Source organism: Ambystoma mexicanum, chromosome 6q (assembly GCF_040938575.1).
Source record: "Ambystoma mexicanum isolate Mex_15411 chromosome 6q, UKY_AmexF1_1, whole genome shotgun sequence".
Lineage (NCBI taxonomy): Eukaryota > Metazoa > Chordata > Amphibia > Caudata > Ambystomatidae > Ambystoma > Ambystoma mexicanum.
This window is the reverse complement of record NC_090937.1, coordinates 934,156,348-934,183,972: the sequence shown is the minus strand read 5'-3', so window position 1 is coordinate 934,183,972 and position 27,625 is coordinate 934,156,348. Positions and strand designations below refer to the sequence as shown.

Genomic DNA, 27,625 nt, shown 5'->3' with positions numbered 1-27,625 from the left:
TCAGTTTTATTCCATTGACGCCTGCTTAAATCCTCAGTCTCATGTGGGTGCAACTTGACACCTCCGGTGCCTCACACAAAAATGCTGTATAAGCTGCTTCAACATGTTGGTCTCTGTGACACACTTACTTCCAAATGACTCTAACGGAAATCATATAACACCCCAATAATACATGTGATATATAGCCAGAATAAAGGAAATATTACATGGCCTATACTAAGTATCAGTTTCAGAAGAAATTAATTAATAACACAACAAGATCCTGTGACCGGAGTGAATAAAGAATAGATCTGCATCTACAACACAATATTTCAGAAGTTGCCTGTAGGACTGACTAAGCACAATGCTGCATATGTGATCTCCAGAATTGGGCACAACACAGCAGATATGACCTGCAGAACTACATACATTACATAAGGTACACCATTGTGGACCTGACACAGCACCACATATTTGTCTTGCATACATTGGCACAGTACCCAAAGAATGAGCTCAGGAACTGGGCACAGTAGCCCCATTTGCATCCTCGGGAAGTACACATAAAACATAAAACAAGATGTTGTGTGTCCAAGCCACTCAGGAGTATTTGTTGTAAAGAATACTTGCACATTTCTGGCATTTCTACCCGTGGGTTTGCTGTTAAAGTTGAGCAGGGTGAAGAGTCTGCATGGGGAAGTGTATATATTTTAAATGTATGTGTGAACATGCTATTTTCTGATTTGTATGCCTTTCTCTCTCTCACTTCTCTCCCAATATTTTCTATCTTACAAGATAGTCTTTCATTTGTTTCTACCTTCCCTCTCCTTGCTCCCCATCTCATTTGTGCACCTCTCTTCCCCTGCCACTGCTTGTGTGTCTAAGGGTGTTTTCTGTCCCTGCTCTCCTTCACCCTTCTACAATTCGTATGTTGCTTCTCTTGCTCAATTTCTTTTCTTCTTCTTTCTCCCTTTCCACTCATTATTTCAGGTATTTTCTATCACCAACACTCTGATTTCCCCCCATTTCTACTTTCCTTATACTTTTCTTTTGTCACTTATCCCATTTCATTCCCAAATCCCTCACACCTCTTATCCTACTATTCTGTTTCCTCTTTCTCCTACTTGTTTAACTTTTCTCCCATCTCACTCATCCTCTTTCCCTCTTTAATTTTTCTCTCATCTCTACCTTCCACTGTCTTTCTCCTACTGTTTCTCCTGACTCTTCCACTTTACTTTTTCCATCCGTTTCACTCACTCGTCCATTTTCCTTTTCTCAGTATCCCCTCTAGATTATTCTCTGTTTTCCATCTGTCCTTCTGTCCAGCCTCCATTCTTCTCTCCCTACCCTCTCTCTCTTTCTTGGACCCAAAGACTTTGCTGACAGAGTTCCTGGGACTGATATGGGGCAGAGTTCTGCTGAGTGCTAAATATGAGACTCCTTGTGAATGTGCTCTAACTGTATGGACAGCAGCATATTGACCATGAAGCAGAGCCCCCTTGGCTGTGTACATGAGGCAGACATCTCCAGTGGACACAGCTGGCCCTCAGATCTAAAACAGGGCCCATCAAACTGACCTATATTGCTCTGTTATGACAGGTTCAGTTCCCAAACTAAATAATGTTCACTTACAAATTATATATTTGCCATAGCCTATAAAATGCCCAAAGCGTCGGTAAAAGAAATGAGTGATAGATTGATTTAGTCCATGGACTCCCTTCCTGATTCAGTATCCGCAAATGCATATTGAACAATCATGGAGTGGCATAATGTTCGCAGACATCATGTAAAGGTGCTGATTGGTTAATCAAGAAATGTGAGGTGTGCCAATCATTTTGAAACATACCCCATTTTGGAGTCGCAAACTGCACCCATTTCTTATGAACATCCTGGTGACAACATATTCCAAAACACAACATTACACTTGTCTTGGATATGACACAACATCTGGGGAGGTGAGGGGCTGTGAGGATGGGGTAGACTCTGTCTAGAAAGAGGAAAAAAGGGTGTTATTTCTTTTCTAAACAACTCAGATGTTCGTGAAACTTGACACATGTTCAATGACATTCATACAGGGTGTGCGATAGTGACCTTGTAGTTATGGTTATGTTGGCTTTCCTATAGGAAGAACACTTTATGGGTGCTCTATAACTTTTGCCTTACCCCACAACATATGTTTGCTTTGACAAAGTGTTTAGAGAGAGTCACCTAGGGCAGGACAGGCACAGAGGGGAATGGTTGAAAGAAGTGAGGAACAATTTCAGAACAATAGTTTTACCAATAAGCAAAACAACAACAGACTATATGTATTAATCCACCAAACAAGAACAGAAACAAGAAAAAACAATGCATACCGTTTTGATTGATCGCCTTCCCTACCCTTAAACACAACCATTTGAAATAAATGCTTTGCAGCCATGTTATCTTCCATCCTCCTTACTGCATTTGTACCCAGATCTAGCATTGTAAAGTAATGATTTGAAACTGAGCGATTTCTGAATATGACTGAATTCCTGCTGCTTCGTTCTTTTGTAGCTGTATTGTAATGTGTGAACTTCCCTATACCTCGGCAGGTATTGATAATGAGTGGAGGAAAACTCAGTGTGTGCCTCGTGAGGTGTGTATAGATGTTGGAAAAGAGTATGGGGCTCCAACAAACACCTTCTTTAAACCCCCGTGTGTATCCATCTACAGATGTGGGGGCTGCTGCAATAGCGAAGGACTGCAGTGCACGAACATCAGCTCAACTTACATCAGCAAAACGGTGAGTCCTCCCCTCACTCTTACCTTAATGCAGTTTGGAGTACAAAAAAATCTGTTTTGCACAAAAAGGGTGTATACTTTTTTAAGATCATGATTCACTTTTGATGAGTATTAATAGATTTTTAAAACAGATTTCTGGCGCTCCTGTGACCTGGTTAGTAGAATTATATATCCATTCCAGTGAAAAGAAAGTCTGTTAGACTAGAGAGGCGCTATTTTGCAAGGTTAAGCTAGTCTTTAGGTCACATTAATTTTTGTTTAGTATATGTTAATACTATAAACCTTTTTTTTGGCACATGTGAGTAAATTGAGAAAAATGTACCATTTCAATTAACTCGGCTCGCAATTTGCAAAAAAGAACATTCATTTGTAACTCACTTATCTGTGGTCATCAGCATTCTGGCAGGATAAACCATTTGTGCCAGATTTGTTCAAGACCATGCTATCATTGTTCCCAGATGATCATTTAGCACACCAGAATGTTAGCATAATATAAGAATGTTATCAAATACTTAATTTTGCTTGCTCGCTTGTTCATGCCTACCCTCCTGCACACAAAACAGTTCTATGTGTTTTTAGCACATTCTTAATTTTGTAACTGTACACTTCTGTTTGACGAGAATGTATCCAGTTTCATTGTTATTATGGGGTCCTCCCATCCCAAGCCCCCGCCACCTCCTATCCCCGTACCCTACCACCTCTGTCCCCACCCCCACCTACACATACACAAGCATACATAAAAAAAAAACTGGTTGGATTTGGGTCGAACAAAAGTGCATGACCAACATAAAGACTTTTAAAAGGAAGTCTTTTAATTGAATTAATACAAAGTGGTTTGCCTGAAAATAATCCCCAAACAGACAAATATGTCCCTTGAAATAGGTAAATTTTCATGAACCAAATTTGATGTGTTTGGCCTGGTTATGATTATGTGCAAATGAGAAAACATTTTCCCAACAATACATGTTTCACAACACACACAAATATTTGACTTACCAAAAAGTTAATAAGGAAAGAAGGAGATGGTGGATGTGAGAGAAGGAGGGATTATACAATGTAGTATTAGATAGAATCTTGAAACCAGCACCTCAGACTTACTTGTTAGTGTAAACACAGTGGACATTTAGATTTAGACTTCTTCTGATCTGACAAAAAGTAAAGGGATCCACCATGACTTTTTGCATAATTTCCAAAAATTGAAATATTTTCTTGGAAAGCTCAGAGAATGTATCGAATAATTTTACTGGCTTGGCTAAACTCTGCGTGGGTCTGCATGCAATCTAGAATACAAATTACAGTGAGGATCATTTGGGGGGAAATAGCTGTATCCCAAGGCACTTCATGAAAAAATGACATTACCAAAACCTAATTTCAAACTTAGGTGCAGCTATATTCCTGGCTGTGTGGATTTCCTATGGTTAAATTGAATGAATGACTTTGAAGATCATACGATATGCAATGTGCCTACTAAGTGGCTATCTGTAAAGTGTTGACTGTCAGCTGTGTGGGCGTTTTTAGCTTGGATCGTTCATGCTGATCTATGTACGCTCAACTTGTGCCGTTAGAGCTTTCTTTGTGTACTGAGTACCTACTGCCTTTTGGTTCTAACTGTTGAACAAATCACAAACATCTCCCTTCCAAAATAATGGCCTTAGTTAAATGAAGGAATGCATTGTGCCTACATATAACCGGTGTAAATTGAAAGAAAACACATTGAACCAAAAAAATCATAATTTCTACCAATTTTAGGTCATTTTTGATTTCACTTCTTTGGAATATCAACAACTTGAAATATCAAAGTGTCTGTAAAATACGAGGGTTCAATCTTTAGAAGCCATTGAATATTTATGGATTTGCATTCTATAATAAACACTGTCACTAGGGCTTCAATCACTTGTTTCACTGTAACCAGCAAATGATACTCAAATGTTTATGGACACCTTTTACAAGCTAGAAGTTAAGTACACTATGGTAAGATTTACCTCCCCATTAATGTCATGCCTAATGGCAAGCAATATGTTCTTTTGTTTAACACGCCATCTACAGTGTCCCGGGGAATATCCTTACTTATGTGATAGTTTTATTTCAATTTCTTAAACCCAACTTGGTTGGTCAATATCCAAATCTACCATTATGATTCAGAGGAACCATATATATGAACTACAAGGATCTTCTGCTTTGGGGACATTTGCAAGTGATTACTTTAGCCACAATCTAAGTGCAATTCATTATCATTAAAAGACACAAATATAAACACAATGCTTACAATTAAAATCATATTATCACAAGTTTTATAGCTGATTTTAATGTCATTCGTCTGCCTCTAAATGATGTCATAATAGATATTAATATTAATATCACCGCATTTTAAAGGATAGCCAAATGTATTGATCCTGGAAGGATTAAGGGCGGAGTTGACCCTGCCATTATCCGAACTTGCAAACTCTAGTCTGCCCTGAGCATTCATTAAGATTACAGTTTGTTCATCTAGTGTGCTATAATTTGGACCGTCATAAAACAATTCCGAAAAATTGTTTGAATTGTACCTCTTAATTAGAACTATCGAATCAAATTCCACATATCCTTGTAATGACACTAAACCCGCATGGCTCTTTTACATGTTTTCATGTTTTTTCCTTAAAACCCCAAATAAATTTTCCTTTTTTTGTGCTGAGCTATGTTTGTAATTGAATGGGTTTTTAAAATGTGCAAACATATGGTGTGAAACGTTTGGTCACTTTTCATGAACATTATAAGAATGTGTTTAAACGTGTATTTTTCTTTAAATGTCATCAATAGTGTTTTATATTTCTACTGAGTCTTTTGAGACCGATGAAAAGGTTTGCGTAAAACAAAATGTAACACTACTGGCCTGATTTACAAAGTGTTTTCCTTTGGGAAAATCCCATTGAAAAGCGCTTTGTCAAAACAGGCCCTATGACTGTTGTAACATGTAATCTTTTCATCAATTCTTTCAGTTTTAAATCATTTTTGACTGTTATGCTCGATCATTAAAAATACATGAATAATATCAGGGGCTGTATTACAGAAACTTTGGGTCGGAGCAAGTTCAATCTTGCACAGAATTAGCACTAAGGCAAACATTTCCCCAATGCAAAAAATGTGTGAGTCATGTTATAGAAACGTTGTATTGGTGCAAGTTCAATTAACAGTAAGGCATAAATTACTTTGGAGCAGAAAACATTTTCTTTCATTTAATGTTTGCATCACAGAACATTCTGCTCCACTACAGCAAATGGGCCAAAACTTTCCTCGGGCAAAAATTCATTGAATGAATATGTGTTTTGCACGAGGGCATTTTTCCCCTAAGACCTACACCATGCAAATTTGCACTTATCCCAGTGCAACGATCCTTTCATACATCTAGAGAAGTAATAAAGCTATGCATTTCTAAGAACTAGGCAAGCATTGATACAGAGGCCTTCATCATAATCTTCCCATTCCTTTAACCCCAATTCTCATGAAATCACAAGAATGCTCAAAATAGATCTGTTACAAAATATGCTCAAGCATGTCTGCAATTGTAACTTTGTTCCATTAATGGGAGAGCCCAAAGATCATGATAATCATTCAGCTACATCAAGTAAAAAAATCCCAATGTAGATGCACATCTTTCATGGTTAATGCCAAGCAACCTTCATTGACTGGCACAAGATTGCACCCTGTGGGCATTACAGAACGGTGCATCGTCTACACTGGTTGGACCATACATAAACATGTTTACTTACAGTTTCAGTAACAAGGGCATTGTGGGAAGACTAGCATTCATGTGAGTGTCCTAATTTGCTCAAATAAAGGTGTCTAAGTGGTAAGCGTGGCAACTTCTTGATTAATAAAATCCAAACTACAGCATACTTATGGGTACATGGATACCACAGGGCTCTGTGTTTTTCCCGCTCTTCTCAATATATCTCAGCGCACTCACCTGGCTCTTACTCTTATAATATAAGATCCTGCAAGCATTACTTCACTGTAGGCAAAAAATAAGCACTGTGTGGCTTGAAACCTGTCTGTCAAAATATATTGGTTAAATAGTGTCTGGATCGCAAATATGTTTTTTTCACAATCTTCCCCTCTATTCCACTGCTACAACCCTCTTTCATGCCATTATGCCCTAATATTGATTTTTGATTTCAGCACTTTAATGTATTATCTATTGATTGCTACGTTTTGTAAATTATTCTTATTGGAGTCAACTTTATCATAAGATCTTATTTGGTAGATGTCTTTACATGGTACCATGTGAATAGATAGGCACTGGCCCTGAAGCTATGTACAATTATGAGATTCAAGAGTCATTTTCATCTGCAGAATGCCTCTCACAAAGTGAAAAATTGCTTGGATACATTTGGGCTCTTGGTCGGGTCTTTAAACCTTCTACATTTTAGATCTACAAATCCATAGCCATAACCGCCTGTCATCCACATGATCTCATTCAATGTCACCTGACCATCAAGAGGGTTATGATAAGTAAGAGCAAGAGTAATTAGAAGGCCTGGTTATTGTTTAACCCTAGGGTGCAGCTTTTGATTTTAGACATGACTTTTGGGGTGACCTTAAGGAACCTTTGCACCAGTGCAAGTGCAAATACTACAAGTGCAACAAATATTCTTTCAACAGAACGCGCCGACACGCCCCCACGCAAAGCCAAAACAGCCAGAAACAGCTTCATTTGTGTGCTCCCCATACGTGCGTACATGAAACCCCATTAACCATTAATGCACCCTGCTAGGCTACCTACATGCCCCCCTAACTAGTGCCCCCCTAACTATGATCGGGACCCCGTCTGCATGCACACACCCCTAATTCCGACAAGCAAACTCACCTCCAAAGTTGCAAGTCCTCTGCACAAGTCTGTACCCCTGCTTTCGGGTGGTGGAGAGTTCGAGGGCTGTGCGTGGGCATTTCGCAAGCAAGAGGTTGCGCGGTCACATCCATGAATACGCTTTGACGTGTGCACTTGTGGGTGTTCCATGGACTGCCTGCGTGCCATCCCTCGTAATGCCTACTTTTTGGCATGCTGTTCCCCATTTTCCATGTTCTGCCCACAAATCCGCCCTCTGCGTAGGCTTTGCCCACGCCCTGCGAGGACACTCGGCAAAATATCCCACGCTGTCGATTCCATGAATCGACGGACAGGATTCCGCACGCATTTTGTCATGCAAATCCGGTACTTTACACGCAAATAATTCCACGAATCAGCCCCTAAGTGTATGTTATATGGCCCTTACAGTGCAATATATCATTAAGCAATGGATATTTACCTGCAAATAATTCACTGGAACTGGGCACAACAAACTCCTGGCAGCAAGACAGACCATACGTTTTTAATATTCACAGTCCTTATGCTGAAGATTTCAGACCCACTCAAGAATATCAGCAGGCCAGGTCAGACCTTATGCCTGACTACATATTCTCTGTAATATATTTTTGAGGTGTTCAACCACTTATTGAAGAAGGAGAGTTAAAGCCATATGGGGCCAGTAAAGAGGCTACATAAGACGTCCAATACCTATTTAGGAACTGGTGCTGATAGTGTAAGGGGGAGCTCCTCATCTTAAATGTTAGTGGCATAGAGTCAGAGATTTGACTCCTCTCCTCTACATCTCTTTTATGGGGCAATTTTGCTTCTTCTACAAAAACGGCTGGTGCCTGAAGCCATCAAAGTATCAGTGGATAAGGTTGACTTGCCTTTAGAGTGGCTATACCTAAGAACTAATTCTCAATCTGCAAATTACCCATTACTGTGTACTTATGCTCATGATATCGGACTAGCACACTATTTTAATAATTAAAATGTACCAGAAGTTTTTGTGTAGTTACATTTTATTTTGCTGTTCTGTTGTAGACCAGAAATACTTTTCAATGTGTTGATTTGTTCTTTTGGATTTTGTTCCCAAGTAATGGCCACTAATATTATTTGTGCCTCTGGGGAGTCTTAACTGCCTCTTTGCATTTTTGAGTTGTTAGGATTGAATTAACCCCAAGGCACTAAGTTTTCGAACTCCAGTCATTTCTAGCTGCGTACTGTTCGCCATTTATTGTAGTGGTAATTTCTCTGTGCAGCTGGAGAATGTCTGCATGCCATGCATACTGCTGCCTCCGGATGCTCATAAATGCTAACCAGGAGGACCAATGGATTACTTGCCATTGTTTCTCCTTGTGACTCCCTGGTACATCTCGACCAGACACCTTATCTTCTACTGCACTTCTCTACCACATCCTCCAAAACGGTGGTAAACGCTGCGATATCATCTTACTGCATTCCTTCTCTCATCCTTAAATATAGATATGCGTTCTGCTTTCAAATTCTTGAAGTAGAAATAAGATTGATGGGGGAGTTTGTAGAACATGACTAAGGCTCTAAAGTGTCATGCTTATAAGGGTATGTAGAGAAAAGCAGACAATATTCAGAATCACTGACTGAGGGAGTGGAATTTGTGACCTGATATGTGCATGGTCTGTCCAGTGGTGTGCACATTGTGGCCTGGGGTGTGTACTGTGTGGTTCAGTTTTAAGGTGTGCAATGCATAGTTAAAAAATGGTAGCAGGTTAATTCCTCCATATCATAATATTGAGGGTTCCGGCCATAAGCGATATAGGCCTATACAACGAATGGGAAAGAAGTTTGGCACTTTACTTGCGAAAATATATTCATTTGTAAACATGATCTTACTAAAGGGAATGTACCATATCACATCTGCGCGACTCAAAACAGTGCATCCATATTGACAGCATTCATTTGGGTGACCCTCGTAATGGCGTATATTGCAGTGCTGCAGCAATCCTACCACGTGTTGCATGTCACCCTGTAGGGAGACATGGTATCTCCCAGTGTGTGTTCCTTGGTCACATGGTTTTCCATGAAAAGTTTCAGATTTATTTTCTAAACAGCTATCTTCTTCCCCGTTGATGAGTTATTTGATTTGTAACTTTCTGCTTGTGAGAGCAGTTAAAGCAAGAAAAGGAATGTACTTCAAACCGCTGACATACTCGAAGGTCCAAAATGGACGCCACTTAGTACCTGACTTTTCGAGTTTCCCAACTGTTCCAGGTTCTCCACTTTTTCATTGATTTGTGTGGTTGGAGTGGGGATGTTATTTCCACCCCATCATCCAATTACAATGTGTGATTGTTAATTAATTGCAACCACAGAGGTGTGCCCTTTTTTGGTAAACATGCTCACTGACGTTTCCTCATGCTATTCATTGAGGGGTTGGGTGGGTGTGTGCGAGTCACAGGAAATACTGGTGGTTTCTTCCTAATGCACAGCGCTGGTCAATTGGCTGGCTCTTGCCGGTTGGAGATCCGGCATCATATGTCTGGCCAGATCTCGGACCTGGCCTGCCTCAGCCGTGACAAGACTTTACTGAGCCCCCAGCGTTACTGAGAGAAGCTGGGTCTGTGATCCGGTGAAGCAGGGGGGGGGGGTCTCAGTGATCTAATTTGCTCTGTGCTCCTTTCTCCAGCTTTCATTCGCGTGTTTGTAGGTTCTATTTACCAATGCTGTTTCTTTTCTGGCCTGAAAGGGACACCACGGGCATCAATGGGCCATGATTATCACTGTGGTGGGCATCACTGTTAAAAGCAGGCGTTCTACGTGCTGGGCACACTATTGTTTTCCAAATGTGCATTGTACACTTTCATAGAAAAAAAAGTAATATCCAACCTAAAAATGCTACTTAAACTTGCATTCACTAGTTTTCTTGGACTACATTTTTTGTTGGACTACCACACACATACCCTGTAGTTTATGTGCTGCATCCTTTCTGTTTTATCACAGGTTATTTATGAACATTGTATTTGCTTGTCAAACTGCTTAATCACACATACATGCTTCTGTTGTGCAGACAGCAGCTATTAGGAAATTAAGCTGTGGGTTCATGGGTGCAGAAGGGAGATGTAGGCAAGGACTGATGTACTAACACCCAAAGGGGAGGTTGTGTGTACTACAAGGCTGTGGAAGGAGGACAGAAAGGATAGAGAGAGCATCTAACTAATCCTGCCTAAAACCAATGCCTGCACTAGGTTACGGTGCTGTGCCGCTTACAAAAAAGGGGATAGAAAAAGAGGTAAACTAACCACTTTTAGATGAGAAATGCTTTCAGCCTTGTAGGTCCTATTCCACTCTCTTCCGCTATGTGTGAGTGTATTGGAAGAACTTGTATGTTGCTGATTTTGAAGAGACACATATATATCAAACACAGAACCCTTTTAGATCGCAGGTCTCTTTATGGACTAGGTACATCGATGTGCTGGCCATCTTCACAGGTACAGCACTGGAGTTCAATGACTTTATGGCCTGGCTGAACTCATGAAATAGGTACCTTAATTTTACACACTCCATAGCGAAAGATACCATCCACTTCATGGATGTAGAGATCTCTGTGACTGAAGGGAAGGTTGCCACGACCGTATTTAGAAAACCTACAGATCGTAATTCATTGTTAGATTTTTCAAGCTTTCATCCCTGGAGTCTCCGGGAAAACTTGCCTTTTGGCCAATTCCTGCACTATAGACGCAACTGCTCTAGCACTCAGGAATATGACACACAGGCGAAGGTGCTCACTGATCGCCTTTCAGAACGAGGATATCCTAATAGACTCATTAAAAACGCTGGGAAATGTGTGAGGAATATCCCCCATGAGATCACATTGCAACGAAAGGTGCGACCGGCAAGAGAGAAAACCATCACAGCAATGTTCAGTTACTCTAATAAAATCAATCAGATCAAGAGGGAGATTGTGAAGCTGTGGTCCATCCTTAATGTTGGACCTGTTACTTTACCTGTCCCCGTTTTGCAATGAAAAAGAGGACAAATGTTCACGACACACTGATATATTCGTATGCGTCTGCGCATGAGGTCCGAGATCAATCGACCCTCTGGGATACTACTCAGCCACTTGGACACACTCCTTGTGGACAATGCAATCTATGCACTCTGACAAAAAGAACCAAGACTCTTGATCTTGGCCTTAGTACCCCGTGGAGACAAAATTCATTGACAAACTGCAATTCATCCAATGTTATCTACTTGATCACATGCCCATGCAATAAAAAGTACATTGGCATGACCACCTGACCAATCAAAAAACGCATACAGGAACATATGTCCTGTCTACCAACCAAGCGCGAAAATGCTGCCATGGTGGAACATTTCTCCCGGCAAAAACATCAGGCCAATGATCTGCGTTGGAGTGTGATTGAGAAAGTCAAATGCCCCAGAAGAGGGGGCAACATGGCTAGCCTTCTACTGAAAAGAGAACAAAAGTGGGTCTTTCGGCTAAAACAGACATACATGGCTTGAATGAGAATATCCTGTGGCACTCACTGGCTCTGATCACACGAACTGTGTATGCCATCATTGTTCCAGACAACCACATGAGAACAACCCGTAGAGACAAGTCCCAGACCCACTTTTTGTTCTATCAAATTTGGGCCATGCTCACACATTCTTCAATACATCCCACGCCATTATGGTGTACATGGTGAGCTACATGTCCCCTTAGATATCCTTGCAAATTGACAAGGGAGGTCCTGGGAGTTTCTCTGCCAGACATTAGTCCTGGTTACGAGAGACTTACCCAGAGTCTTTAGCTCACTATCTTTCACAGAGAAGAAATATCCCAAACATATCAGTCTTTGTCCTGCCCTGGGGCAGTCCAGCACCGAAATGCTAGGCAATTCTCCTCTGAACAAGAGTACCAACAGCATCCCCAAACACGTGTTTTGGTCTGGTTGGACCTCATCAGTAGGGAGGAGCTGTGCCTCTCTAAGAATAGTGAGCAAGGGGTCCACGTCTGGATTTCCCTAGATATCCTTGTCCACATAAGGGATAGCACTGAAGCCATCGCACACCAGGTCTCCACACCCCCTCTGGGTCCTTTCGAGTTTTTTCTGAAAACTATGACTGACGTAGTGCAGATATTTACAATCCATTTAGTGGGTGTGCCTGACTTGACCTAGCTGCCCCCGTGATTTTCTAAATTCCTTTCTTAGGTCCTTCGTGACAGCTAATACAACGAATTAATTAAATGAAAAACGAAAAAAGAAACTATCTCTTGGCTATTCCGCCGCCAGAGATAATTATCACATAAGGGCATGCTCGCAACTTTGCGCGTGTAGACAGCCTAGCAATTACTGCCTGACTCCGTAGGGACAGCCTGAACCTGATTGGAGGCTCTGCCTGACTTCCTGGCCAGGCACCTGAAGCCGCTCACGTGACCTATGCCATGTTACGTGAGCAGGCTTTAATACCAGAGTGTTAGCTGCCTCCCTGAGAGCGCCACACTGACAGTGGGCAGCAGGACGCGGATTTATACGCACCTACATACATCTCACAAGTAAGTGTCCACGGATAAAAAAGCATTACTCATCTAGAAGTGTTAGTTAACCTCTTTTTCTATCCCCTTTTTTGTAAGTGGCACAGCACCGTAACTTAGTGGAGGCATTGGACTTAGGCAGGGTTAGTTAGATACTCAATCTATCCTTTCTGTCCTCCTTCCACCGCCTTGTAGTACACACACCCTCCCCTTTGGGTGTTAGTACATCGGTCCTTGCCCACGTAGGCCTTTGGATTTGCATGAGCTATAACTAAATTACCTAACAGTTGGTTCATGGGTGCCAACTTTTGAATTTCACTACAGGGGCAGAAATACCTCCACGTCTGCCTTCAATAAAAGCAAGCGACCAGCCCGACCCATGCCCTGGCCAAACACATTTTATAACATTTGTTTTTTATAAGGAGTTGCAAAAAGTCATTCAATTGACATGCAGATTTTAATATGTAACATCTCAGCAACAGTCTCTCAACCTGCTGAGCTACCCTGGTTGCCACCTACTGTAGAGCGTGTTTATGTATCCCTTAATGTACTAAAAATCATTGCATTACAACCAGTATTTTGAGTGCACCACTGCACTCAAACACACAACATTTCTAAAGTTGCATTGATGTACAGTGTGGAGTTTGGAAAGAAGCAGCATGAAAGAAATTGCAACATTTTAAAATTATTATTTTGAACATTTCCTTTGAGTGGAGTTCAAATGCCAGCTCCGTGCCCTCGGAACTCCCCCCCCCCTCCACACTCTGCAGCCACCCCAGACCTTGTGGGGTCCCCCTTAAAACAAATTCCATTTCCACCACTGGCAATGCGTGCTACGAATGCTGAACCATCTTACTTGCGCTATGCAGCCAACTCTTTGACAGAGTTTACCTGGTCATGTTGTTTGCAGGTCGGGGAGCTCAGTAGCTGTTTTGCGTAGCACTCATTTACATACAGTAATTGGCTTTCAATTTTGCACTATTTTGAACCCAAACTCTGGTCATGATCCTAACGTACAATACCACACCCATGCACAATATAGAGAAATGGGAACTAAATCCTACCCCCACCCCTCCCAATCCTAGCAATTCCAAGGGTCTTGTTCATGGACCTTGTGATCCAATATTCCTTGCAGCCCACATGTCAATCTAGAGCAAGAGTCTGCAGGCTTTGGCTTTACAGATGTTTTAGACTACAACTTACATCAGCCGTAGCCGGTGTTGTCAAGGGCGAGGGATCATGGGAGTCATAGTCCAATCTGGAGAGCTCCGTGTTGTAGAGCTCCGGTCAAGAACAAGGGTTCTCACGGATAATGTTTAAGAGGTAAATCAAGCAAAGCATTGTGGCTTGTCACAGTAAAAAAAATTAAGATCTAATTAGATCGAATGGATCATCAGGGCAGGGTATTGCATACTAATTGGTCATAATGAAAACATAACGTGGTGCAAGTTCCTAGCGCCCTCTGTGATTATACATGCTCAACAATATCTGAGAATATGCATTGCCAGCTCTGATTCCCAGAACGAGATGCTGGCAGGGATGTCATTTCACCAAAATGCCAGGGGTAGCAGAAGTGACATCACACGACCCTTGACCTCTGATGGCATCACAGGAAGTGATGTAATTTGACCCCACCCAAAGTGACATCACAGGAAGTGATGGAATACAACCTTTCACCCCTTGACAAAACAGGAAGTGGCATCAAATAGCAGTGTTCCTAAGTTCACTACAAAAAATATGGTTACAATATCACTGTAATGTGATACATTTCATACAAGAATGGATCACGATATGTATCAGCAGAAAAAAACATGCTATAACTGCAACTTGCGAAAAGCAAAATACATAATCCGAAATGGATGCTTATTCTACTCTAAATGCTTTTTGGGGGATTTTGTCTGCATTGTGAATTTGAGGTGTTTAAGAACAGATTAAATCAGTGACTTACCCCCCTGAAGTGTGCCTGAAATAACCCTTTAATGATTCTAGCAATTATGCTTTGTAATTCCAGAAAAGCAAATAGTCAAATATTTAAAATTGCCACATGGCATTGGCCACAGCCTAGAAGCCTCAATTTGTTAAAAAAAAAATCAGAAAAAGATTACGTTTAAAAAAGCATTTTTTTTTAGGGATAGCAAAGGAGACCACAGGGGGAGTAAGTGCGAGCCCTGGCAACTCCTAAATGCCGTCCCTGGATGCTGGAACGTTAGAAAGCATAGCAATTGCTTTGCCAAAATTTCTCTTTGGAAAGGATGGGGGTGTCTATGCTATTTGAATCGCATGTAATAAACGAGCAAATGCAAAACCGATGCAATCTATATTTGGTCAATGTTTTATTTGTAGAAATGATACCAAATATATAAAAAAAAAAACATATGCATTTGCCTGGTGTTACGGTTCACAGAGTATCAATGAAAACCTCCATGGTGGCTACAATATCACCAAGTTCTGGGTGGTGGGGAAAGTTATCGCCCATACTTTCCAGAAAACGGGGAAAGAAATATTTGGACAGCCTCACCCAATGAAGTGTCTGATATCATGACGTGTTAGTCAGCAGCGCTTACTTTCCACAGCAAACCCTGGGCACTTAACATACCAGCAGGCTCTATGTTCTGATAAGGACTGCTTCAAAGAGGTCTCCACCTATTATCACCACCACAATTAGTTTATACAGAGCTCTTGCCAGATATTTACAAGATAGGGTTTCTTAAGTTAAATGTTCTTGCTTTTAAAGACCACAGAACAAAGCATTTGAGCCATTTGGCATGTAATGAAAACGGAAGTTGTGCAGTAATATGGTTTAAGTATGCTAGAATTGGCAGTATAGCTTTAAGGCCTAGGGCTCGAGCAATCGGTATGGCCGGCCACGTGCAACAAACAGCAGCCATGTTACAAATGCAGGAAACGCATTTCGAACATTCGAGCATGTGCTGGACGTCACTGTCAATCTGTCAAACGAGGGCATAGATGTTTCCCCTCATTTACACGCTGCGTTCCATGAAATATAGGGCGACCTTTGTATGTAAACGCACACATATTCCTACATAAACATGACTGAACACCGCACATAGTTCCCTACGGAATAACAACTCATAAACACGACACGTAACTATGGCCTTGAGGAATTGCCCCCAAGAAGAGCGAAATCTCCAAGCTGCTTGTAAACCTCTGACAGAGCATGTGTCATGCCTGCGTTCCCTAAGTATGTCACGGGGACAGCATTCCTAGCGCCAGTGATGAATACGAAAGCATAGTGGAGAGGACGAGGCACGCCAGACAGCGCATGAGCTGTCTGACCCCCGGAGGGGAAAGCAGCCCAGCGCTCACAATTGGGAAGCCGAGACAGCGGCCAGAACAGCCCCTCTCCCAGATGTTTCTGCTGTTAGTGTCTGACATATGTCTGCCCGAGTTCGACATGTGGATGCTGAAGCTGCCAAACTTGCTGCTCCTGTGCCTGCAGATGTTGGTGTCACCGCGGCTCCAGATGGAAGATACGCGGGGAATGGATGTATGGATTGCAAGCGAACAAGCAGAGTGCTCCAACCCGCTTTTTTTTCATGGAATCTTTTTTTTAACAAGCATTTTCCTGTGTTATCCGCATGGCCAATGGATTATGCCGTGAAAGCGCCTTTGAAAAAGAAAATGTGATGAAGTGCCTAGAAGAATGTCAAGAATCAATCAATCAACTTTATTCAAGCAATTTGAGCACAAAATAAATCATATTAAATAGTACATTACATTTTTTACACATAGCCATTAATAAATAAAAAAAAGACTTTGCAAATGTAACTAGTACATAACATGTAAACTAAAACCATAGTAATAAAAACAAAAGGATTGTCTAAAAACACCTCTCTTTGCTAGGGATGATGGCGACCCAAAACAAAAAGTGGCTTTCATGCCCTATAATTCAGGGCTCTTTTTAGATGTCGTGAAACCACGTCTGCTACAGACGGCCTGGGGCTGACAGTAAAAACACCTGGGCTTCCCTCCCTGATTACAATTTTAGCAATTAGGACATGTGTAGACTTCAGATCGGTGATCTCTGATAGTTAATGATTGATCCATGCAATCGATCACAAATAATTGGCCAATCAGGTGGCAGAGAACATGTGTGTTTTAATCAGTACAAACCCGCATTCTCTTGCATGCTGCATGACTGAGCACACCAGCAGGGCCTCTTCTTATTCGTCCCTGCTGTTCTCCCTCTTCTACGAACTGGCCCACCATTTCCAGTACTCACACCCGCCACTGCCAGCCTCCGTCCTGTGGTCTCCACCCTCATTTTCAATTTCATGGAAAGTGAAAAGGGGAGCAGTAGAGAGCTTGCTTTCACATCTCCACTACTAGCCGCATTGGCTGGGAACATGTTCTCTCTGATGAGACGCTGCACACTGCATGCAGAGTCGCATAAAACAAAAACTTTTCAAAAGACCAAATTGGAACCTTCACCTGTTAACTATGGGTGGTAATAATGATATAACTTGGGTGGATGGGCTGACCCTGCCAGTAAAGGGATTAAAGTGGTCAGGAGTTGCACAAATGATATCCTGATGCCCTTCTCCCTGACTGCAGACTTACCTGAGGGTTCATTCACCAGTACTCCATTGTTCACTGCCTAAACCAGTATACTGCTGGCATCCAGAAATGGCACTGGGGCAAGTGCAGGTCAGCCACTGGTTCACCACGCAGGTGGCAACATGGACACCCCATATAAGGAGAAGCAACGTTTGGGTTAGCTGCTCCATAACCAACTCTTCATAACTGCAGCTTCTGCTGTGGATTCTGTGAGTCTCTACCTTGCTTAGTACTCTGGTGGTTCCCAGAGGGACTTCTGTTCCACCCCAACATCACTGAGCATTTCCTATCCTGGCTCTTTCGGAGATTGTGTGCCTCCTGCTTGAAGGACTAGCTCACGAGAGGGATCACCGCCCGCCCGTGCTTTCTCACCTTCCCCTGTTTGAAAGCCTTGCTCACTGGAAGGAATACTAATCACCCATGATCCCTCAGCCCGCCCCGCTCCCTGGAAGGAATGTTCTTCAAGGCGCTCCTTCAGAGGCATCAAAGTGGAAAGCAGCTCTTCTGCTGTTCTAGTTGAGTAATTCTACCAGCTGACAGCAACTTGCTTGGCAGTAGCACTACTGATAGAGGGTGAGCTGGCTCTTGTTAACCCTTCCTTTACGGAGCCAGTCACCCATGAGGAGACATTGCCTTGTGAAGTGCAAAGGCTGCTGCACGGAGGACAACCTTATAAGGCCACGATCACAGGAAAAAGTGACATTTCAGGAACCTGAGCTGGTGGTTGCTGTCTACTAGCCTCACACCCTATACCACACCCAAAATTCCACACTTGAAAGCATCCCTTCCATAGAGTTGGAGTGTGCAAGCAGGGGGCAGAGAATAAGATAGTCTATTAACTGAACAGCAGGCAGTATGGCTGCCAATCTTTGAGTGGCGGGCACCATTTGGCCAATAGCATTTGGTGTCTTCTGCCCCTGAGTTTAAATGAAGCATTTAAGCCTCTCCAAATGATAGCTGTTAAGACGGATTTCTGAAATCTGTCCTGTGGCGCAGAAGTTCAGAAGGCCAACCTAATTACTTGGAACAGGGTAACCTCTGGACGAGCCAGACCAATCAAGGTAGCGATCGCGGCGGTCAAGACTAGCTCTCAAGAGGGGTGAGGGTGACTGAAAGCCCGCAATGAGCACACAAAGCAAGATCACTTACAAACTACTCCAAACAGTTCTAAGGCCTTTAAAACAATGACCGTAGCGAGAAAATCACAATATAACGATAGTAAACCAACACATACCATATCAACACAATATATATACAAATACGACAGTCTCAAGCGTTAGATGCACGAAATGGGTAGTCCACCTAAAAGGGAAGGAAGACAGGCAGTGCGAAATAATGCTTAGACCCAGTTCGCCTTCAGAGGCACCTAACTAGATGGAAGTCCGAGCCCTGCGAAGAGTGGAGCCTTGTGCTCAAAAGTACCTGCACGCGCTGGTGCCAACGGGCAAAAGGAGAAGCTCTTCGAGGGAAATCAGGCAGTTCAGTTTAGTGCACAAAAGAAGAAGAACAAGTTCTGCGACTCAAGCGCAGCCTCCACAGTGGGCAGAAGCAGAGCGCGAGTACGGAAAAGGGTGCTGTTTGATACAGCGGGGAAAAGCAATGGGCTCCTGCAGGAGGGTGACCAGATCCTAGCTATGCTACTCACCGGTCCCCGATGCAAGCAGACCCAGGCTTCTCCGCGTCAGTTTCAGCAGCTGGCAGGTTCAGAAGAGCAGGGAACGCCTCGTCGTCGTGTTGAGTAAAAAGACGTCCAAATCGAAGAAACCCGCACAGTTTGTTACCACAGCAGGGCAACGGAGCGGCCGTGTGTATCTGAGCCAAATGTACACTACTCACTTCAGACCTGGGAACGCCAAGTGAACGAGGCGTGTGAGAGTGACAAGGACTCGAAATACTACACAACCTGGCGGCGGTTACAGAGCAAGACTCCCATGTAAGCTGGTCAGTCAGCTGGATGGCCCAGAGACGCTTCCGAAGGCTTACTGGCAGGAGATGGTGAAGATGCCGAGAATAGCTGTTCCCGCTATTCCAAGGGTCGAAGTACCAGTACAGGCCTTCTGGTTCGATCAAAGGTGAAAAGGGTTTCACAATGCGACAGCAGTGCAGAGGAGAAGTCCTTCAGCGGGTCACCAGCGATTCCTCGGTCCAGCCTCTTGGTTGCAGGATACTTGGCTCCTGTATTCCTTCGTTCGTGAGAACTCAGGAGATCGACATGGTAGTGGTGTTTCCAGCCCCCTCTTATCCACAGCTCCCTTCGCGCCAAAACGGAGGGGACCCAATGGGAGATCCGCTCATCAACACTCACACCATTCGTGGACCAATCACGGACCACGGTGGTCCCAGGCATTCACACCACCCTAGACTCTCTGGCACCCAGGATGTGTATTGGGACCAGACATCCCAGCCCACATCCTGGAGGCACACACAAGACATGTAGAAGCCCGCAAAAGCATCCGTGTTTCGCGGGAAAGTACATGCCCAAATAAGGAAGGCCCCGGGTCGGCTCGACCTGGGGAAGGTGAAGGGAGCAAGACGGTCAGCGGACAGGACAAAGGAGCCTCGTGGTCTGGCCATTTTGGGAGCTAGGCCACCATTTTGGGTTAAGGGCGAGAAACGCGCTTAGAACGCCAAAAGGAGCTAAAAACACAAGAAACAATCGCTGCCACCATTCCCGTCCCTGAATCACTTGCACCGATCAGATACAATCCTAAACGAGTATCTAGGGCCTGTAGAAGGCTAGAGACCCAAGAGAGCTGTAACTTATCTTACAGTGCCCTCTTGTGTCATGTTGCACGAAAGCCGCAACATGATAAAAGAAACTACGGGAAACAGCGTTCCCCGGTACTGACTGTCTTAAGGGCATGTCAGTTTCCCCGTAAGAAAGGAGCGAAAGCCCAGAGGAGCGCAGCAGAAGGCTGCACTTCTCTGGCAAAGTCGAGAACAAGGTGAAAAACAACAGCAAAAAGTTTAGGGGTTGCCACATGGAAGGAAAATTACCTACAATTACGAAATCTTTCCTAACAATAGCCTATGGGTTGTTTGCTAGCGTTTGTTTGAATACGTTCTCTTTTTCGAGATATTCTGTTACATGGAATATAATTATCAGCTTTTCCTGACCTTCTCGTCTTGGATCTATGCTCATTAGGCCAATAACTGCCCCATTGTCTTTCATCGTTTGTGCAAACACTGACCAGAAACTATAGTGCCTATTTTGCCTGCTGTGGGTTTGTTTTAACCACTTTAATCTAATTTTGACTAGAGTGCCACCGACTTCCACATCTTTTTTAAGGCAGTGTATGTATTTTGTGTTACGCGAAGTAAGGTGGAGATTTGCAATCCTGTTGCTTGGTAACATCCACCCAATTATGAGCATGACATTATGGGTAAGTTTGTGTTCAAACCATGTTACCACACCTGTGTTAAATGTGCTCATATAAAAAATATCGTCCATGCTTGCACCGTAGCGTTTAAATGCATTCCGTCATTTATATAGGATCCTCTACTGATATGTCTTCCTCACGTCACAGCTGCCCAAGCTCACTATGCTGAGTGAGGCACAGCTGCACCTCACTGATGAGGCCCAACAAGGCTGAAACACGTGTCTGGGGTTGCTGTTGGTACTCTTGTTCAGAAGAGAATTGTTTTAGCATTTTGGTGCTGGACTACCCATGTGGGCGGGACAAAGCCTGATATGCAAATGGATATTTCCCATGTGTGAAAGGTACAGTGAGCTAAAGTGTGGCTGCAGACTCTTGAGTGGGTACCGTCCCAAAGAACAGGTCATTTAGTCGTATTCGTTCTCGCAGAGGGGCGTCTATCGACTCTGGTCTGCAGGTGAAATACATCCAGAGTATTCTTGACGCCCAGTCCAACACCACAGGATGAGGGCTACTTCTTGCTGCAAGACAAACTACTTCCCACAATGCAGTAATAGTGCTTTTTTTTATTAGAAAATCAGAAAACACATCAAAAAATGTTTTAGCTATGCCTGGCAATGCACATTGTTTCCTATGTTGTTGACTCTATAATACACACATTTCTGGGGCAGTAAGTTCACATGATTTACAGAGTGCAGTGCTTGATTATCCATTAGTAGGCACTGGCCTATGGGCCACCCTACTTTTAGTGGCCCCGGGAAGGCAGAGGCTTTGTTGAGCAGGTTCGCTGCGCAACGGCCTGCTCCATGTTAGCATTCTTATAATTTGCAAGGGGAGCCCCGAAATTTCAACTGCCTCTGGGCCTACACAGGATTTAATCAAGCGCTGACAATGTGCGTCATTTAGTACCTGGTTTGCAGTTTTACAAGCTCTTCACGGAAGCTAAAAGTTAGCCATGGATGAGGGTATTCCTGAAACATCACCTATGTGTACGGGCCAAGCACAGTTCTCCTTGAAGTGGATGCCCCTCAGATTGTTTCTTCCCACCATCGGTTCCGTCCCAGTGTCAAGGCATTGGAAAGAAAGCTGCAGGGACAGTCCAATCAAAAACCTGCCTAGTATCTGATTCGATGCAGGGACAGGCTATATTGAAATAATCTTGAATTTCTCAGAACCCGTCTGAATTTGTTGCACACAGGAGAGGTTCCGGTTAAAAGAAGGCAAGAGGAGGTTGCTATTACTCTCTGCGACAGATGTAAAAACCCGGTTAACCAAACATTAAAACATCTGTTGATGGAGTGTGAGGGTACCTGGCCAGCGAGAGCAGCCTTATTTTCCAAATGTGTGGTTAGTGAAGAGAGGATTCCTCTGAAATGCTCTGGGACCGATTGATCACTGGTTATGAAACAGCGGTAACAATTGCTGTGGTACAGGTATTGGAAAGAAGTTTGAAGCCCCCTCCTGTAGAAGTCGCCTTAGCAGTAGGAGTGGAAGAAAGAGGTGAAAGGAGGGATGCACCATCTCGATGTGATCGCAGGTCCCCTGGCCTTTTTCCCTGCCTTCTCTTCTTGTCTTTCTTTGTCACTAGGTTCATAGTTTTAAAGTTTTAAACTTCTGCAAGCTTTCTTTTTTCTTGTAAATGTTATGTGTGCCAGAGGGATATGTTAGGTAGGTTGTTATTTTGTCAGTAGATATTTATATATTTTTTTATTTTTGGATTTGATTTTCTTGTCATGTGGCTACTGCAGACAACTATTTGTGTTCTTTTTCTATTTTGTTGTAAAAGGTTCTTGTAAACAGATACAAATAATAAAAAAAAAAATTAAAAATATGTCCACTGCAACTTTGTTCTTATTGATGAAAGTTAGGCAGATTTAGCATGAAACTGATCCATGATCCAATAACCCATTCAAACTTTAGCTACATCTCTTTGAACTTTTCAAGTTCCAAAATATATTTGAACGAAACATGTTTTATGCAGTGTGATTTCCATAGAGCCAGAAAACACAGACTCGCACCCCTGAACATTTGCTTGGATTTTCAAGGATTTGGATATACACCTAGCACTTTATTTCGAACGTATTTGTTTATACGCAAAGGCGGCAGAGGGACACAACTAAATAAAACAAGCACCAAAACATGAAATGTGCAGCAGGGCTGGAGGGACAGCACAAACTGAAAAATATGCCATGACATGAAAGAACTTTGCACTGACTTTGTCCTGCAAAAATACACTTTGCGCAGTTCCATGAATCAGGGTGTGTGTCGGCAGTGCAAAGTCACTTTTTAGCAGTGCAAAGTCAATATGAACCGTGCAAAACATTCCATGAATCAGGCCCTTCGTGTGTAAGGGAATAGGCGCCCAACCACATGCTTTCAATTTAAGGGACAATGTTTGTTGGATGATCCGCAAAAGGTGGGAATGTCAGGTGCTTCTTTCCTCTTCACCGCTTAATGCACAGAATTGGTTATTTATTAATCGCCCTACAGTGCGTTGCAGTACACGGAGCAGTGCTGGTATATTGTACTGTACCTATTCCAGCCACAAACAGGTATGACGTTGCTTTTTCACATTACTAAAAGATCACACACACCTTTCATGGCATACCTCATTCATTTCAGGAAATACGCATCTGTTTTCCACTGGTAGTGCAGTTATTTATTACAGTTTCAGCCGGCCCTGTGTTTGGCATTTTGGCATTATGATCACACTAATTCAGGAGATGTTGCAGCTTTGACGAAGAATGATCATTAAAATGAATAGGACAGCGGGAATCCTGCACTTTACAAACCAACATTCGACCACTGTAAATTTATCAGAGACAGGTCATATGATCTTATCATTTAGACCCTAAAATGGACATGGACCTCCATTTAAAATGTAAAAATTAAAATCGCACAAAAGAAAACGCCAATTCCACTTTAAAGGGTGGGCGGTGATGGCGCACTTCTTTGTATGTGTAAAAAAAACAATTATTCTTTAACTCCTTAATCAGAGGTAGTTCACCCCGCAGTGAAAGCTTTGTTTGTCTTGACCTGTTTGTTTATTTTCGGATTTATGAGTGCCCTGCTTCCCGAGGGGGACAGGTCACACTGCACATAAACAGCAGCCTGGCACTGCACCGACAGATTAATGACTGCTCCTGGGCTCTATGAGTTTGGCTTGAAGGAACTGTATGACTTCCAGAAGCCTGGTGTGGGAAAACAGGAAACCGCTCAATTGACGCTTAGTTTACAATGGAAGGGGATTTCTATTCATGTATTGGAACTGGAAAGAACTAAAAAGCAGCCTATGTTACAAACGAATGAGATAAGAACCCAAAATGTCTCCCACACCCAAAAGCCCAAATCCTGTCAACATCCAAACAGACGTGACGCAGTAACACAATGAAGTCTGTTCTATACAACCTACTAGTGGGGAATGAGACTGACACACCTGCTCTATGCTGTCATGTAAAGAACAGATTTTTTTAAAGCAAGTCAATTGCAGCAATAAAATAATTAAACCTCTATTGGGCTCACACATGTTTTGTCTTGCAAGCTACCTGGACAGCACGGGTCCCTTCTTTGGGTGGTTTTCCAACAACTGAAGCAAAAGATACCTTCTTATGGAAAAGTAGTCATGCCAATTTACACGGCTAATACATTTAATTTCACGTCATTGAAAGGAAGTCTGACAGTCCGGCTCGGACTGACCTGTAGGCCCATGGACGAACCAAAAACACTAAATGCTGGTGTGGGCCATTTGTTTGGGCCAGTTTGATGAGCTAATTCACCTGCAGGTAGAGGTTTTTTCCAGTGTTGCTGAATATATATGATTTAAAATGCACAATTTGCATCACACTTAATCAAAAAAACTCTGCCTTGGTTGCTATTCAAACAGTGTCACAAAAGGAATGAACTGCTATTTGCAATTGTGGGCCACATTTTCATTGGTGCCCAAGAGAATGGTATGGCCCCGTCCGACCGGGCTGGCAGAAACATGCCACTCGGACAAGTAGAGGAATGCTGGAACTGCAGACTGGGAGGGCCACATTGCAGAATGTGGGTAGGCCACATTGCAGAATGTGGGTAGGAATCCCACCGGAAGTAACTCTCAGTTACTGCTGGCTTTTAAGAAGAAAGCCCCATTACAGTACGGTAAAATACGTCTGTGAGTAAAAGCACACTTCACTGCATCAGAGGCGTTGCTAGGGGGCGGGCTTAGGGGGCTATAGAATCTCAGGGGCTACAACCAAAAGGCTACATAGCCCCGAGTCCTGACAATCCCGACATTAGCATAGGCCCAGATCTTTTCCAGACCAGCAACACCCCAGCACTGCGTTACTATCAAAGGTAAATGCCAACAGGGGCAATTAATACCAGCTGTAAAACCCCAGCCAGGGAATTATATTACCAAAGGCAGGTCCCAATATGGAACAAAATAAAGCTAGGCTATAATATAATAAGTAATAATATAATATAATAAGAGAAGACTTTGCAGGTCTTAAAAACGATATTGCCCATTATTCACTTTTTCGATTAGAATGCAATTGTTTTGAAAAGACAAGCACACACAAAAGACTGGGGTTTCTTTACTTCACACTGGCCGAGGAAGTGTGCTCCTGCTAACCAATTGGGGGCAGCTTCGGAAATAAGCCCTTAACCTTGATTCTCAAGCATGATCCTTTGCTTGAGCTATCCCTTCATTATTATCATGTTCATTTCTAAGTGCCAAGAAGCTAGTGCTTAATTTGTGTGGGTGTCTGCCAGGGCTCAGCCCTGGCACTTATTTCTGAGCCCTTTCCCTTATTGTCTCAGACTCATTGATTATGAAGTAATGATAGCCAGAGCATCCATGAACCCCAATGAGCAGGTGCGAGCTATAGTTTAACCCCAAATGTGTCAACACGACTGTGGGTGATGGCAGCAATGTTGGGGAACTGCCCCGTCCACAGTGTCACACGCGTACTAGAAAATATTTGGGCCCTGGCACTTATTTTCTTACAAATTAGGCACTGCAAGAAGACATTCTGATGGCAAACATCCAGCCCTCTGAATGACTTGGCCACACCAAGGTGGCACATTTTCCTGTCATTTCATTTAAATAATAAAACCTTCAAGTCATGATGATTGCCCAAGATTCATCACGACTAGATTTGAATATGTGTCATGAACCTCCTCAAGCTGTATTATCACAATTAAGACAATTAAGACAATGCCTATCATTGTGCATTTTCGATTAGCGTGATTGGGCCAAAAAACATGCATGATAAGATCTAAGTATGCCACAAGACAGAATCCACTTTGAAATGTGTTTTGTATTGGCTTTACTTATCCCATCCAAAAACATGTGTAATTGTATAAAGGAAAAATGTGCAAATACGTGAATGCTAAACTACGGATGACTGAATCGAGAAAAATGTGTGTGTCATTATGAATTGTGAGGAAGAGATAATGACGAAAAGGCAGTGACGTGGATGGGGCATTTAAAGATTCCACACCATTGCACTTCATGGACAAACAACCCTTGGGCTATTTGCATAGGCAAACTAATTATATAATTGTGGGCACTTTCCTCTGTAAAGGACTTAATGTTAGCAATAAGGCAAGTTCATTTTTTTTTAATTTTTATTAGCATTTGGTTTAAAACATTATAAACCTTAAGTTGTTTACATGCATTTCAATAATTCAATTAAAATTAAAAAAACAGAATTCAACGCTGTGTAATTTACAATTTACAATTTACAGTTTTATAATAATATACCTTTCAATCAAGAAGCATTTAGAAAAGAATGATCCATTCATTTCTATGATGTTATTGTTCAATGTTTATCCTTTCAACATAACAAATGCTTCTTGCAAGAGTTTTAAAAAGGCAAGTGTTAGAGGGATACTTATCCCCTCCAGCAACACGGACCACCATTCCTCAATCGTCCTTGTCATATTTTGGAATAACATTTTTCCATCTATCTGCTTCTTACTTGAGTCAATCCTGGGCAAAGCAAAGTCAGATGGTATAGTGTCTCTTTCTCGCTTTTGCAGAGTCGACAGGTATAACACTGCTAACGGTCTTCTTACTTCTAATACCTCTTTTGTAGGCATCAAATTCAGGTGGACTCTCATAAAATCCATTTGGTGTTGATTGCATGGAAATCTTTTTAAATAGCAAGCTAATTGGCCTCCTGCTTTGGGCACAAGATCTTTCTGGCCATACAACTTCAATTTTCGCACCTTTTCTCTGATTGATATCCAGTCCTGATCAAAAAAGATTATTTTCATTCTTCCAGGATGATTCAGAACTAGGTCTTCATCCGCTCCAGCCTCTACTTTCCATTGAACCAGTCCCAAGAGCGATGTTAACCCCAACTCTTGTCTTATTAATGCAATTGGTAGTGCTGTTGGCAAATTCAGTGTCAATCTCCAAAATGACCCTTCCAGTTTTGGCCGCAGATCTTCGGAGATAACAAATGTAGATTCTGAGCCGTAGGTGATTACCAGAACTGCTTTCATTCTGTGAAAGTCAATTATTGGCTGGAGTGTAAACTTACAGTTTTTTTAACCAGGATTTTCCCCTGGGAAGCTAAGTTTCTCATTTTCAATTTTAAC

General features: G+C 42.6%; 1 protein-coding gene across 1 annotated transcript in view; it reads left to right on the top strand.

Moving 5' to 3' along the window:
* Positions 1–27,625, top strand: part of VEGFC (vascular endothelial growth factor C) — a 401,882-nt gene that overhangs the window by 314,709 nt on the left and 59,548 nt on the right. The window contains exon 3 of the mRNA XM_069631447.1: positions 2,550–2,740. Coding sequence (XP_069487548.1) covers positions 2,550–2,740 — 191 coding nt within the window. The remainder of the gene's footprint in view (positions 1–2,549; positions 2,741–27,625) is intronic.